Source organism: Somniosus microcephalus, chromosome 3, assembly GCF_052327205.1.
Source record: "Somniosus microcephalus isolate GS21.2 chromosome 3, FLI_Smic_1.0, whole genome shotgun sequence".
Classification (NCBI taxonomy): Eukaryota; Metazoa; Chordata; class Chondrichthyes; order Squaliformes; family Somniosidae; genus Somniosus; species Somniosus microcephalus.
The window spans coordinates 214,000,507-214,014,208 of record NC_140989.1 but is presented as its reverse complement, the minus strand read 5'-3'; the positions used below and the strand labels follow the sequence as shown (position 1 = coordinate 214,014,208).

Sequence of the window (13,702 nt, the reverse complement as noted above, 5' to 3'; positions counted from 1 at the left end):
GGTGTAGCACTGTGCCAGCTCCACCTGTTAAGACTGGGGATAACACCGCCCCCCAGAATTCAGTGCACATTGAAACATATCTGTATACACCCACTGGTGTGCTATGTAATTTTGATGCATTTCCAGCCAGGTTATACTTGCAGCACACAGTGGGCACTCGGTTTTCCCCTGAAACCTGATGCACCATTAGACGTGCATCAGTACAGAGCTGCCGTGACGTCTTCAAACATCTACCGTGGCAGTCTGAGCTTTAGACACAAGTAGAGTGCATATGTGCTATAGAAGGGAAGAAACGTGTCAGGTGTATGTGGAAGACTGTGAACTCAGTGTGTACAATGAGCAAAGGGCGTGTCCCGTGTGACACAACAATTGGCGTCCCCACTGTGTTCAATGAGAAAAGCAAAGTGCCCCTAATGTCCCGGGGGCAACCAGATTGCCTCAATGAGAAGACCAGATCACCCGCTGTGCACAATGAAGTTACCGCATTGCCCATTTATCCGACAAAGGCTAGTGAGCACCAATCGGGTAGCAGTATTTAATGCTCCTCACTTGTGCCAACCAGGTAAGTATAACAGTAGCAAACCTGTGCCTAACCTGGGAGTGGTTGACAAAGACACTGGATATAAATATATCAAGATTCCATTCCCCAGCAGTGACCTCCCTTATCTTAAGAGTACAGAAATATAACAAAGCATGGCTGCAGATTGTTTTTTGTAAGACTCGTAGGAGTTAAAGGGAAGGGCTGACTCTGCTTATCCACGTGGCAGAAGGTGATGATGTTGCTTGTGTTTGTCTTTCAGAACAGAAACACGACGATGCAGTGGTGTTTTTGTACCTGTGGATCGCCTGCTTGTTGATCAGCTCCTGTTATACTCTCACCTGGGACCTGAAGATGGACTGGGGCCTCTTTGACAAAAATGCTGGAGAGAACACCTTCCTGCGTGAGGAGATTGTCTACCCTCAGAAAGTATGTGTTTGGGCTGTCCCGTGCACTGCCCACTCTGTTTACTGGGCTAGTAGATGTTTATGACAATGAAAGCTGGGCCAACAATGCTGAAGAACTGCTTGCTGCAGACTAATCTGTGCCTAGGTCTTCCCAATAACGTAGCGGGATCCTAATTATTATGGGTGGTTCTTGCTGGGAAGTGTGCCTGTGCACACAGGAAGAGGGCAGGCTTGTCTGTGAATCCCTCCATAGTGAAATAACCTGCTGATGCTCTCTTCCTTCCTGGCCTCATACCTGACGTGACGTAGCAAAGGGCTTTCCTGTGGAACCGCACCTCAGCAAGAGTCAGTGTCTTGAGAAAGGAGGAGAGAAAAGTGGGGAACAAATCAGAACTGAAGGGCACTGTTTTCGGGCTAACATTGGGCATTTTTAAATTGAGAGCGTGACTTCCGACAGCAGACACACCCTTCTGACCCGTTTATTGTGCTCTTAATTTAACGCTGGTGACTTTCAGAGTCCCTCCCACCACACCTATAGTGTCGGGCACCCACATTCTGATGGTCCCCACGTGCTGTCATAGGTCCCCACTTTTAACGGTCAGATTTCATTGAGGAATGGCAGCAACACCAACACAAATAGAAGAGAGTGGTGGACAGAGGTCATTGATCTCGGTTTGAGCACCGTGGTCTCTCAGACTACCATGTGTGATGTAGAAGTGCCTTATAGCAGTGGTGTCCAACCTATAGCCCCCAAGCCCAGGCGATCCTGCTCCTACTGGTTATCATGAGCCTGGAGGTTTGGAAAGGGCTGTTTTAACGAGGTTGCTTTATTGAATACATCCTGAATCATAACACCAGGATCTGTTAGTATCAGTAAGGTGAGATAATTACATAGAATTTTACAACACAGAAACAGGCCATTCAGCACAACAGGCCTGTGCCGATGCTCGACACGAGCCTCCTCCCACCCTACTTGATCTCACCCGATCAACATATCCTTCTATATTTCTCCCTCATGTACTTATCTAGCTTCTCTTTAAATGCATCTATGCTATTCGTATCAACCACTCCATGTGGTTGAGAATTTCCCACATTACATCAGTGACTCCCTTTCAAAAGTACTTCATTGGCTGTAAAGCGCTTTGAGACGTCCGGTGGTCGTGAAAGGCGCTATATAAATGCAAGTCTTTCTTTCTACCAATAGAACGGGTTGTCATCTATTCCCCAGGCACCTGCCAGTGCACTTCCCTGGAGCCTTTTCTTTCCCTTTGAAAGGCTATTTTTGGATACATGTTTTGCACCTCGGTAGCTGATGTGCTCCCACACCTCTACCAGTGCGCTCTCTCTGAAGCCGCTCATGAGGGTGGCCTTCATTTTTCCCTACCTCCCTGTGGAGATTTACCTCTGCTCAATTGTTCTCCACAGGATACATCTTGAGAAGGGATTGGGGCAAAGTCCCATCTTCCATCAGGCTATGACACAACACTTGAGGCACTATTATGTTGAACCTCCGGGTCTCCATAGATGCCTATAACCAGTGGTCCTGACCAGCAGCATTAAGATCCTTCTATCTCCAATTCTGGCCTCTTGTGCATCCCCAATTTTAATTGCTCCACCATTGACAGCCGTGCCTTCAGCTGACTAAGCCCGAAGCTCTGTAATTCCCTCCCTAAGCCCCTCTCTCTCTCTCTCTCTCTCTCTCTCTCTCTCTCTCTCTCTCTCTCCTCCTTAAAACCTACCTCTTTGTTCAAGCTTTTGGTCATCTGTCCGAATATTTCCTTATGTAGCTCGGTGTCAATTTTTTTTTGATAACACTCCTGTAATGTTTTACTCTGTTAAAGGCACATTACAAATGCATGTTGTTGTTTTTATCTCCAGCCTGCCTAACACTTGAACCAGTAATGCTCATCATTGGAAGAGCTCCATAGTACATGTACCACACAAAATCCAAGCTTGGATGGAGTTTCCTTAGCTAACTAACACTAGGGACCTGGTTATAGTAATAGTCTTCATGATGTAGATTGAGACAAGCTTGCTGCACAAAGCTCTTCCAGGCAATATTGGGAATAGGGTTGTAACTGATGTCGATCAGATTCTCAGTTACTGTTGTTATTGTGTAATAAGTACAAGACTATGGAAAGTACTGTTGTTGCATCCTGTCGTGCAGCTGCAAGATCTCTTGCACATACCCTGTTTCCTTTGTCCCACCATTGGCAGCCGTGCCTTCAGCTGCCTAGGCCCTAAGCTCTGGAATTCCCTCCATAAACATCTCCACTTTTCTCTCCTTTAAGATGCTTCTTGAAACCTACCTCTTTGACCAAACTTTCTATCCTAATATCTTTTTATGTGGCTCGATGTCCCGTTTTGTTTGATAATGCTCCTGTGAAGCATTTGGGAAGTTTCACTGAGCACCCTGATTATAATCGCTCCACCATTGGCGGCCGTGCCATCTGCCTTAAGCTCTGGAATTCCCTCCCTAAAGCTCTCCGGCTCTCTCCCTCTTTCCTCCTTTAAGACGCTCCTTAAAACCTACCACTTCCTGCCCTAATTTCTCCTTATGTGGCTCGGTGCCAAATTTTTGTCTTGTAATAATCCTGTGACGCACCTTGGGACGTTTTACTACGTTAAAGGCGCTATATAAATACAAGTTCTTGTTGTTGTCAAAGGCGTTCTATAAATGCAAGTTGTTGGTTATTTGAGGAACATTTTCAGAGGCCTGGGATTAAGTTCGCTGCTGTCCCTGCTACTAGTCGACCCAAGAGCTTGGAAGAAAAGGGAGGGAAATTGGTATATTCAAACTTGCAATCTTGCTCTTGTATCCCATTATAGCCTTGAAGTATACTGAAAGATTGATCGCTTTTATTTGCAGATCTATTACTACTGTGCCATAGTAGAGGATGTCATCTTGCGATTTGCTTGGACTGTGCAGATTTCCATCACCTCAATGAGCACCTTTGCTTCAGCAGGAGACATAATTTCCACAGTGCTAGCCCCACTGGAGGTCTTCCGGTAAAGTCATTTAAAATCAGAATGTGATGAATAAATTGATACATAGAGGTGGGGGTTATAAGGACAAGTAGCAGTAACATTGACTGAATGGTGGAACATGATGGCCGGAGTTTTGCTTCAAGAAGCCCACAAGATCCTGGAGTTGAATGTCAAAGGTGAGGATGGAGAGTGCAAGGAAGAAGGTTAGAGGAGACAGATTATCGTTGAGAAGAGTTTGGGACTGTTCTTGCCCTACAGGATGATCCTGGAGTAGTGGGAGGATTTGGCAGCAGAGAGGGAGTAAGGACCCTGTTTGAGATGATCAGGCCAGATGTGACAGAGACTCGCCAAATGTGGCTGGGACTCGCCAGATGTGTTAACAAGTGCTTGCTGATCTGTGACTGATAGACTGTAGGTGAAAGGTGGCAGTTTTATTGGGTTGCTTTGGGGGTGGAAAACCTTCCAGAATGTGGTAGTGACGAGGGCATTGAAAGCTCAGCGATGTCGCCAAGGGTGCAGTCATAGGATAGAGAGTTGGGAGGAAAATGTTCCCAGAGAGAGAGCATGGAGGCACTGGGACAGATGGGAGAATGTGTCGGGGAGAAAAATCGTGAGGGAGTGATACAAAATAGTCCTGTCGGCAATGGAGATCTTGGATGTGGCCACGCGTGATGCTGATGTTGAGGGGTGATGGCCATGTGTGTGGGCTATGTGGAGAACAACATTGTGAGGAGGACAGAGAAACCAGAACAGGTGGAGTAGGATTGGGTTCAGGTGGCGTTTGAAAATCCCATGGAAGAGGAGTTGCTCACTGCACTGACTGAGGGAAAGGGCGGAGTGGGGTGGTGTTTCAGTGAGGAAGGTGCTCAGGGTCTGCTGGAGCTGGGAGGATAAACAGTGGAGAACATGAGGAGAGGTGGCAGAAAATGAGGAGTTCGAACATTGGGGAAGTATCAGTGCCTTATGTGGATAGGCACTAATATGAGACCTGGAGGTGAGTGCCACACCCATTCCACAGCAGTTTAGTTGTGGGACAAGGTAGAAATCGTAGCCAGGCACACAACCTCGCGATGGGAGAAGAGTGTCACCATCAATGAGCCAGATTTCAGTCAAACCCACAATGTTCAGTCGGGGAATGGAAATGTAGCTTGTGAAGGATTTGTCACACTTCCTACATTGTATTTGTAATGGCATGTGTGGGAATTTATCTGATCAAACCCCCGGGAATGCGTGTGGAGATTGAGAGGGGCAAAAATACCGGAGGCAAGATCTCCACCAGCTCTGCAACTTGTGCACACTGCACGGAAGAGGGGGAGAACACTTTTATCTCACAACATGTTAGTAAAATATTTTTTAATGTAAAAATGAATAACTTTCTGCCTGGTCTACCAAGAACTCATTACTACCTACACTCGTGATTAGCAAAATATGCTGCGAACATCAGCGAATGAACACTTCATGTTAAAAGGGGACTAGTATCCATTAACAGTATTCCACAGGAGTGCATTAAGTGCTTGTACACTTAGGTTGGCAGAACATCATTTTACGAGAGCAGCCAGTACAATGCCATACTGTTGGTGACAGGTTGGCATATACCACAAGCTGGAACATTTACCCTGTGCTGTGTTACGATGCGGGAGGGGGAGCTTAGGGACAGTTTTAACGATTTTAGTTCTTGCAGCTGGCACCTGCCTGCTAGTAAGACGGGGGACAAAGATTTGAGCAAAAAAGTAAGTCTCTTCGCGGTACCTTGCGTTTTGTGGCTGTCATCGCCGCACTTCTGCCCACTAATGTTGAGTTGTGTTTCGCCACAGCCGGTTTGTATGGAATTTCTTCCGTCTGGAGAACGAGCACCTGAACAACTGCGGTGAATTTCGTGCCGTGCGCGATATCTCGGTGGCTCCACTCAATGCTGACGACCAGACTGTCCTGGAGCAGATGATGGACCTCGAGGATGGAGTGCGGAACCGCCAAAAAAGCAGAGTGTGGAAGCGCACTTACAGCATCTCGCTGCGTAAATCACTGTACGTACTGATGCTGAGGGACTCGCTCCCAGGCTGCAGAGCAGCCACAGCAGCGCGGGGGCGCAAAAGGGATAAAAGTAATTCTTTTATAGAACACAGTGAACAATGAACAAACTTGATTTATATCGCGCCTTTCACGACCTCTGGATGCGCTTTACAGCCAATTATGTATTTTTTTGAAGTGGGGTCACTGTTGTGATGTAGAAAACGCGGCAGCCAATTTGCACTTAGCAAGGTCCCACAAACAGCAATGAGATAATGACCAGATAATCTGTTTTAGTGATGTTGAGGGATAAATATTGACCAGGGCACTGGGGAGAACTAATGCCGCAGTATCCCCATGGTTGACTTTCAGGTTTAATTCCCCACTGCCCAAAAGGTATTGTCTCCCGCAACGGTGCAGTACCACGGACACTGTCGTCCTCTGGTACCCCTCTCACATGTAGCCTGCCTGCCAGATGGACTGCAGCGTGATAATGGAGCCTTCGTTAAGGTTGGTTTGTTTGGGGGGTTGCTGGGGGGTGGGAGAGAGCGGGGAAACAGAAGAGGCAGGAAAGCAGCAGTCAGCAAACGTGGTGCATTATTGAAGGAGACTTTCATTCCATCCCATTTGATGGGTTGGATCAGCGTCATGATGAAAAGGTGACCGCCCTGGAAATTGAGTGCTCGACTTTTCTGCAGCTCTCCTATCTGGCCCCCCACACTCTACAAATCACACTCATCCACAACGCCCTGGCCTGCATCCTCAACCACAGAAAGTACCCCACCCCCGTCAACTCTGCCCCTTCCAAGTCCCACTGCTAGCCAGGCCCCAGTGAATGGACTTCAAGATCATCCTCCTATTTGAAACCATTCATGGCCTCCTCCAGCCATCCGCGTGTATGCTTCGACTCCAGGTTACTCCTTGTTCCCTGCTCCACTAATCGTTGTTACTCTCCCAATCACGATATTCCTGTCTGCTGGAACTCCTTGCTGAGGATCCTCCACTTCGCCACCTCCTGAATGCTCCCTTCAAAGCTCTTCTAACAGCATCTTCACTCCCCTCCAATCTTCCTTCCTGCTCAATCACCACCTTTTTTTCCTTCACCGTAAGTTGCTTTGAGACATGAGAAGCACTGTAGAAATTTAAGACATTATGTTTCAAAAGTACACAATGGCTGTGAAGAGCTTTGGGAAGTCCTGAGGACCGAAAGGCGCTATAGAAATGCAAGTTCTTTCTTTATCCTTCCGAGCCATTCACTATACTGAGATGGCATACTGACACCATGTGGTGGGGATCTGCACTGCAGCAGCAGTCTCTTCTGCATAATCTTTGTGTCCAAATGCATTTAGAGGTGCCGTTATCAACAGAAAGACTTACTGTGCTCATTATTCTGAAAAATCCCTTGAAGTTTTCTTCATTTGTTGCTTTAAAAAAACAAAACTGTATGTTGAAGTTTTCTTGAAAGTGCAATTCCGAATGCGAGATGCATAGATTCTAGTGCGTGCGTAGGGCTGGCAGTAAGAGGTCTAAAATTGACCTCAGTCCTCCCAGATTAGTGAAGGGAAAATAGTCACTGTTGATTGCTATCCAATGATTCCTACTGCAAAGTGTGGGGATGTGTGGCCAACAGAAGAGATCAAAATCAGTGATTATATTCACAGTCAAATATCCTGTTAACTTTTGAAGTCTGCCCTCTCTTCCCTGTGACGTGTACTGTTTCCTGTCATGTGACCTGCTTCGAATAGGATTGCCATTTTGGGCACACTTTGGGTGGGGATACCCCAGCAAGTAGCTGGCACCCAAGTAGGAGGCGAAGGGAGGGAGATGGCAATGAAAAGGGAACGCAGATTGTGGGGCAAACCAGGTGCACAAGAGACTGTTCCCTTACAAGCCATTTGTTTTGATTACTGATGTCTCTGTGAATGAGCGTAAGAACCCTTCAGGTACAGAAATGCTCCTTATCTAAACTGGCAGTAATATATATACACCACTCTATGGTCTTCAGTGAGATTAGGCTGAAGTAAGAACCTGAATCACTGTTGGTCCACATGCGGTTTTAACATAGTGCTGGATGTATATTTACTGTCTCAACTTGGAAGAAGAAAGTTTCCCATTGCACCCAGCTCAAATGGACTTTCTAAATGGCACTGATCTGAAAATTAAAACATCCACTATTCGAGTCACTCACCTTGCAGCTTAAAACTATGTAAATAGTCTAAAACATTCCTGCTAGTATTATGAGCTAGGCTGCAATGCCTTATATCCTGCAAAATCTACCATCAAAAGCACTCGCCTCATTAGGAACAGGAGTAGGCCATTCAGCCCCATGAGCCTATTCCACCATTCAGTTAGATCATGGGGTGTCAAACTCCATTTACATGGTGGGCCTGATCTGATATCCTGGCACTTGGTATGGGTCGCATTCAGCAAAAGTTATTTCGACACACTGGGGGTAGAAATTGGTATGCATTGCACCTGTTTCTTGGGGTGTAAAATGGGTGCAATGTATGCCAATTTCTGGGCGCAAGGTCCTACACCTAATATGTGGCAACGGCATGGCCACCGCCTTATTGGTCCTCACTGTACATAGGCGTACATCATGGCTGCCTGCAATCAGCATTGGTTAATTTAAATATGCAAAAAAGGGCCCTGTACCTATTTCAAGACCCTTCTGCAAAATGTGTGAAAAATTAAGTGGAGCATGCGGCGTGCAAGCTCCAACCAGTTTTTCCAGTTCTACAACGACCTAAACAGCGGTTGCTGAATAAATGGTAGCATAAGTTTGTTTTTTTTACTTCCCCTTGTGTGGAGGAGAACAGGTGTGCTCTCCCCAGCTCCGCTACCAGCCCATATTCGGCCCTCCTCCATCTCACTCCTTCATGTATTGGAGCGTGTGATGCTCCATGAGCGCAGTGAGAATCCTCGGTCTCCTTCCCCTTGTTCCCCATTCACCCACCAGTGGAAACAATCTTTCACTCTTTACCCACAGTAAGATCCCCAAGTTTCACTCACCCCTTCACTGGCTGGTCTCCTCTTGGCAGGTGTAGTTTTCCCAGGCTGTTGGAAGCAGCGCCCAGATTTGTGCCCCATTACACAACAACCTTAAGTACAGTACACCGCAGGCCAGATGAAACTGTATCGTAAGCCGTATGTTTGACACTCCTGAGTTAGATCATGGCTGATCTGTACTTCCTCCATTTACCTGCCTTTGCTCCGTATCCCTTGATACCCTAACCTAACAAAAATCTGTCAATCTCAGTCTTCAACATTTTAATTGATCCCCAGCATCCACATGCTTTTTGGGGAGAGAGTTCCAGATTTCCACTATCCTTGGTGTGGGAAAAGTGCTTCCTAATTTCACTCCTGAATGGCCTGGCACTAATTTTAAGATTGTGTTCCCTTGTTCTGGGCTCCCCCACCAGAAGAAATAGATTCTCTCTATCTGCTCTGTTGAATCCTTTTAACATTTTAAACACCTCAATTAGATCTCCCCTCAACCTTTGAAACTCAGCCTCAAGAATGAGTATGGAATTAGCCTGCACCTTTCTGAAATCATGAGCAGTACCATGCATGTTATGCAAAGAAAGAAAATGTTTATCCTATGATTTACAGTGCCACTATTTTCTTACTTCACATAGCATACATGGTACTGCTCATCATTTCAGAAAGGTGCATCAAAACCACCTGAGATTTTTACATAGAATTTACAGAAACAGACCATTTGGCCTAACTGGTTTAGCCGGTGTTTATGCTTCACTCGCCCCTCTAACCCTATCAGCATATCAGTTTCACTATAAGCTCATAAAGTGCAAGAGCCTTTTAGGGACAAGGGACAACCTAGCGGCCTCAACACAGCCATCATCAAAGACGTCGGATGAGAACAGGTTCGGGCTCAGGCATGATCACATAGCCTGGTGTGTGTAGCTTCACAGATTAGGAAGGCTTCTGTGGGGCAAGGCACGAAAGGGCAGCTGAGTTCAGTAGACCTGTGGCAAGAATTAAGTCAAAGCCATAAAAAATGTAAACATAGCACTGGGGTTCATTTCTAGAGGAATAGAAATCAAAAGCAGAAAAGTTATGTTAAAATTATATAGAACCTTGGTTAGACCACATAAGAAATAGGAGCAGGAGTAGGCCATTTGGCCGCTCGAGCCTGCTCCACCATTCAATAAGATCATGGCTGATCTGATCTTGGCCTCAACTCCACTTCCCTGCCCGCTCCCCATAACCCTTGACTCACCTGTAGCTCAAATATCTGTCGATCTCAGCCTTAAATATATTCAATGCCTCCGCCTCCACAGCTCTCTGGGGTAGAGAATTCCAAAGATTCACGACCCTCAGAGAAGAAATTCCTCCTCATCTCCGTTTTAAATGGGCGATCCCTTATTCTGAAATATGCCCCCTAGTTCTAGGTTCCCCCACAAAGGGAAACATCCTCTCTGCATCTATCTTGTCAAGCCCCCTCAGAATCTTATATGTTTCAATAAGATCACCTTTCATTCTTCTAAACTCCAGTGAGTATAGGCCGAACCTGCTCAACCTTTCTTCATAAGACAACTTCTTCATCTCGGGCATCAACCTAGTGAACCTTCTCTGAACTGCCTCCAATGCAAGTATATCCCTCCTTAAATAAGGAGACCAAAACTGTACGCAGTACTCCAGATGTGGTCTCACCAGCGCCTTGTACAGTTGTAGCAAGACTTCCCTACTTTTAAACTCCATCCCCCTTGCAATAAGGGCCAACATTCCATTTGCCTTCCTAATTACTCACTGTACCTACATGCTAACTTTTTGTGTTTCATGTACAAGGACCCCCAGATCCCTCTGTACCGCAGCATTCTGTAGTCTCTCTCCATTTAAATAATAATTTGCTTTTTTATTCTTCCTACCAAAGTGGATAACCTCACATTTTCCCACATCATACTCCATCTGCCAAATTTTTGCCCACTCACTTAACTTATCTATACCCCTTTCCAGACTCTGTGTCCTCCTCACAACTTGCTTTCCCACCTATCTTTGTATCATTTAGCTACAGTACACTCGGTCCCTTCATCCAAATCATTAATACAGATTGTAAAGGTAGGAGGAGGCTTGTGTGGAGCATAAACATCAGCCTAGACCAGTTGGGCCGAATGGCCTGTTTCTGTGCTGTAAAATCTGATGTAATTCTATGTAAGAGGGCAGAAGCTTCAGGAGGGTAGGGTGGGGGTAGGCAGGTGATTTGATTTGTGTTGTGAATTCTGGCTGTTAATTCTTACATTGACCTGTTTCTGACCCCCAGAGTGAGACCCCGTGACGCAACCGTGTTAATCGAAGACACAGATGATGAAGCGTACACATGAAAGTCAGCATCGAGCAGTCACTGTCCTTCACACGTTCCAGTTCTATCAGGCACTGAACACAATCTGCCGCCGCGCGTGGCAGCAGACTCGATTCCATTTTTCTTCCTTTGTTGTAATATATTAATTTAAATCGATTCAAAAGCGTTGTAAAGAACAATTTTACAACCGACAGGAAAACATATCCACATGGATCAAATCAAACAGAACTGACTCTGAGCTGGAAAATACCAATTTTCTTTTTGTTTTGTCTTGTATTTTTTGTCTTCTCTCTCTCAGGCTCAGTATAACTCGGGCTGGTTTAAGCTGGTTTAAACTAGTTTCTTCAAGTCTTTCTGACCAGCTCATGGCCCTGGTTGCACTTGCAGGGAAAGTGCACTTAATTGTACTTCCTACGTGAAGTTATGGTGTTTAAAAAAAAAAAAATCATTTTGATATGCATTTGTTCTGTTCCGATCAGAAATGTTCATATTATTTATGAAAGAAACTTGTGTCCTGTATGTTGATGCAGAAGTTAGAGTAATTGTTTGTTGAACATTTTTTTTTTGTGTTTCGGTCAGTGGTTAGCTTTCCTGTTGCAAGGAAGCAAAGCATCTTTATTAAGAGCACTTCAAAGCTTTCTAGGTGGCAGTTCTCGCAGCGCTATCGAACGCAGAAGTCCTGCATCCAACACAGACCACCAGGCTACATTCCAACTGGCGCAGGATACCTATGACAGGCTGGTAAAAAATAGCTTTACAGGTGCAACGAAACGTGGGTATTCTTTATAAATCATATCTAAAGCAAGTGACATCAAGGGACGTTAAAAAGAAATGATCCATCATTTCAAAATTTTCTATCAATGAAACATTACTGTTTACATATCCCAGAAACCGTTTGCATAGGAATTTCATAGGAAATTCAGCATAAATAATAATCTGTTCTTAAGTTTTAAAAAAAAATTTTGACCAAAGTTTGAATGTCAAATGATGGATTCCCTCAGAACATCGATTTAATCTGTCATAGACGGGATTTTGATCTTGCTTTTCAGTTCCTTGTGCCACTCCTGGAAGCTGCCACTGTCTCCCTACTTGCCCAGCCTGTCATAGCGGCTGGAATGTTGACTGGTGTGATGGAGGTTTTCCCGAGAACGGTGCGTTCAGTGAGCCATCAGTGCTATCTTTCCAAGAGCTGCTCTTCCTCTCCATCCCCCAGAGATAGTACCACACCGAGTTGCCCCAGTAACTTGGGCTCATGGCAATACGAATGACACTTAGCCCCACGGGCAGATGTTTCAGTGGAGCCACCTTAAGATCAGGTTCAGTCGGCCAACGCCAAGATCAATGGAGAGATTTCAATGTGATTTATTGTTTAAAGGGACAGTCCTCCTGTTACCTGTGCCAACGGTTGGCTGCACACTTCAGGGTTTAGAATTCACTGATAATGTGCGTCACTGTGAAAGTTAGTAATGGTGAAGTTGGGGAGTGCTCAGTGATCGCTCATGTCATTGTTCTGAATTCATTCCATCTATCTGATCTTAACAGGGATTTCTGTTTTTTAATGTAGTTGATTTAGCTGGATTGGGACATTCAGAAAGTACCTTCTAATAATGACTCACTTCTGGCATAGTCTTAAGTGGGCTCCATTGTAACAAAGAACTCGTGATTCTAGGTGTACGCGAAGGAGATCAAGGTAAGATCAGGGCTGGGCACGGACATCTGTCAAGTCTCGCTCTGTATTGGAGCACTCTGTATGGCCGAGCCTGATTAAACAGTGGTTTACAATTTGTTGCAGATGTCAAATGGGGGGATGGGGGAAGCCTTCAGTGTAAAGGAGCTCTGGGTTTGGCTCACTTGGATGCAGGACTGACTTCTACAACAGAGTATAGCCTAGCACAACCACTTGGAGCTGGAAGTTGAAGCAAATGCGCGAGCATTGGATATGATCAAAGTTTTTGGTGAATGAATCATTCATAGGCAAAATAATGGCAAAAAAAGACACTTTCCAAATCTCTTTCACCAGCACAAATTCATGATATTTCACCCATATTTCGGTTTGCAGCAGTAGCTTGTTTTGTACAGAATTTCACATTCCTGTTGCCTTCTGTTAATAAAGTGTACGGAAAATGGATGCGATTCAGTCAAATTGTAACACCTGCGGAGGAAGAAAGAAAAGGGACACAAGGTAGCTAGCTAGGCCTAATGTGAACCTTTCAGTGAGTGTGGTAGCTCAGGCAACGTGCTTCAGGCAGTTCCACCGTACAAGCAGAGGTAGCCTCCATTGCCCCTTTTATATTATGGGACCGCTTCCAGTGAAAGCTTTTCCATAATGGAGTCGGATCTCGTTATTGCTGAATCTGACCTCTTTGTATTGCGGGGGCAGACTCGGCAACAAGAGGGCAACTGCGCAGGCAGAGTTAGTAGCTAGTCACTTCGATGAATCCG

At 45.5% G+C, this 13,702-nt stretch overlaps 1 protein-coding gene across 1 annotated transcript; it reads left to right on the top strand.

The window, feature by feature from the left end:
• The first annotated feature begins 251 nt into the window (after positions 1-251).
• Positions 252-13,386, top strand: LOC147121713 (solute carrier family 53 member 1-like). The gene is made up of 4 exons (XM_085982158.1): positions 252-967; positions 3,815-3,954; positions 5,748-5,957; positions 11,222-13,386. Exons 1-4 carry the CDS (start codon positions 893-895, stop codon positions 11,280-11,282), a joined length of 486 nt encoding a protein of 161 aa, XP_085838284.1. The 5' UTR covers positions 252-892; the 3' UTR covers positions 11,283-13,386.
• Positions 13,387-13,702: the final 316 nt, after the last annotated feature.

Coding starts and splice junctions, on each gene's coding strand:
- LOC147121713 (XM_085982158.1), top strand. CDS start 893: ATGGACTGGGGCCTCTTTGACAAAAATGCTGGAGAGAACACCTTCCTG. Junction 3,955..5,747: donor GCCCCACTGGAGGTCTTCCG/GTAAAGTCATTT, acceptor GTTTCGCCACAG/CCGGTTTGTATGGAATTTCT. Junction 5,958..11,221: donor ATCTCGCTGCGTAAATCACT/GTACGTACTGAT, acceptor TCTGACCCCCAG/AGTGAGACCCCGTGACGCAA.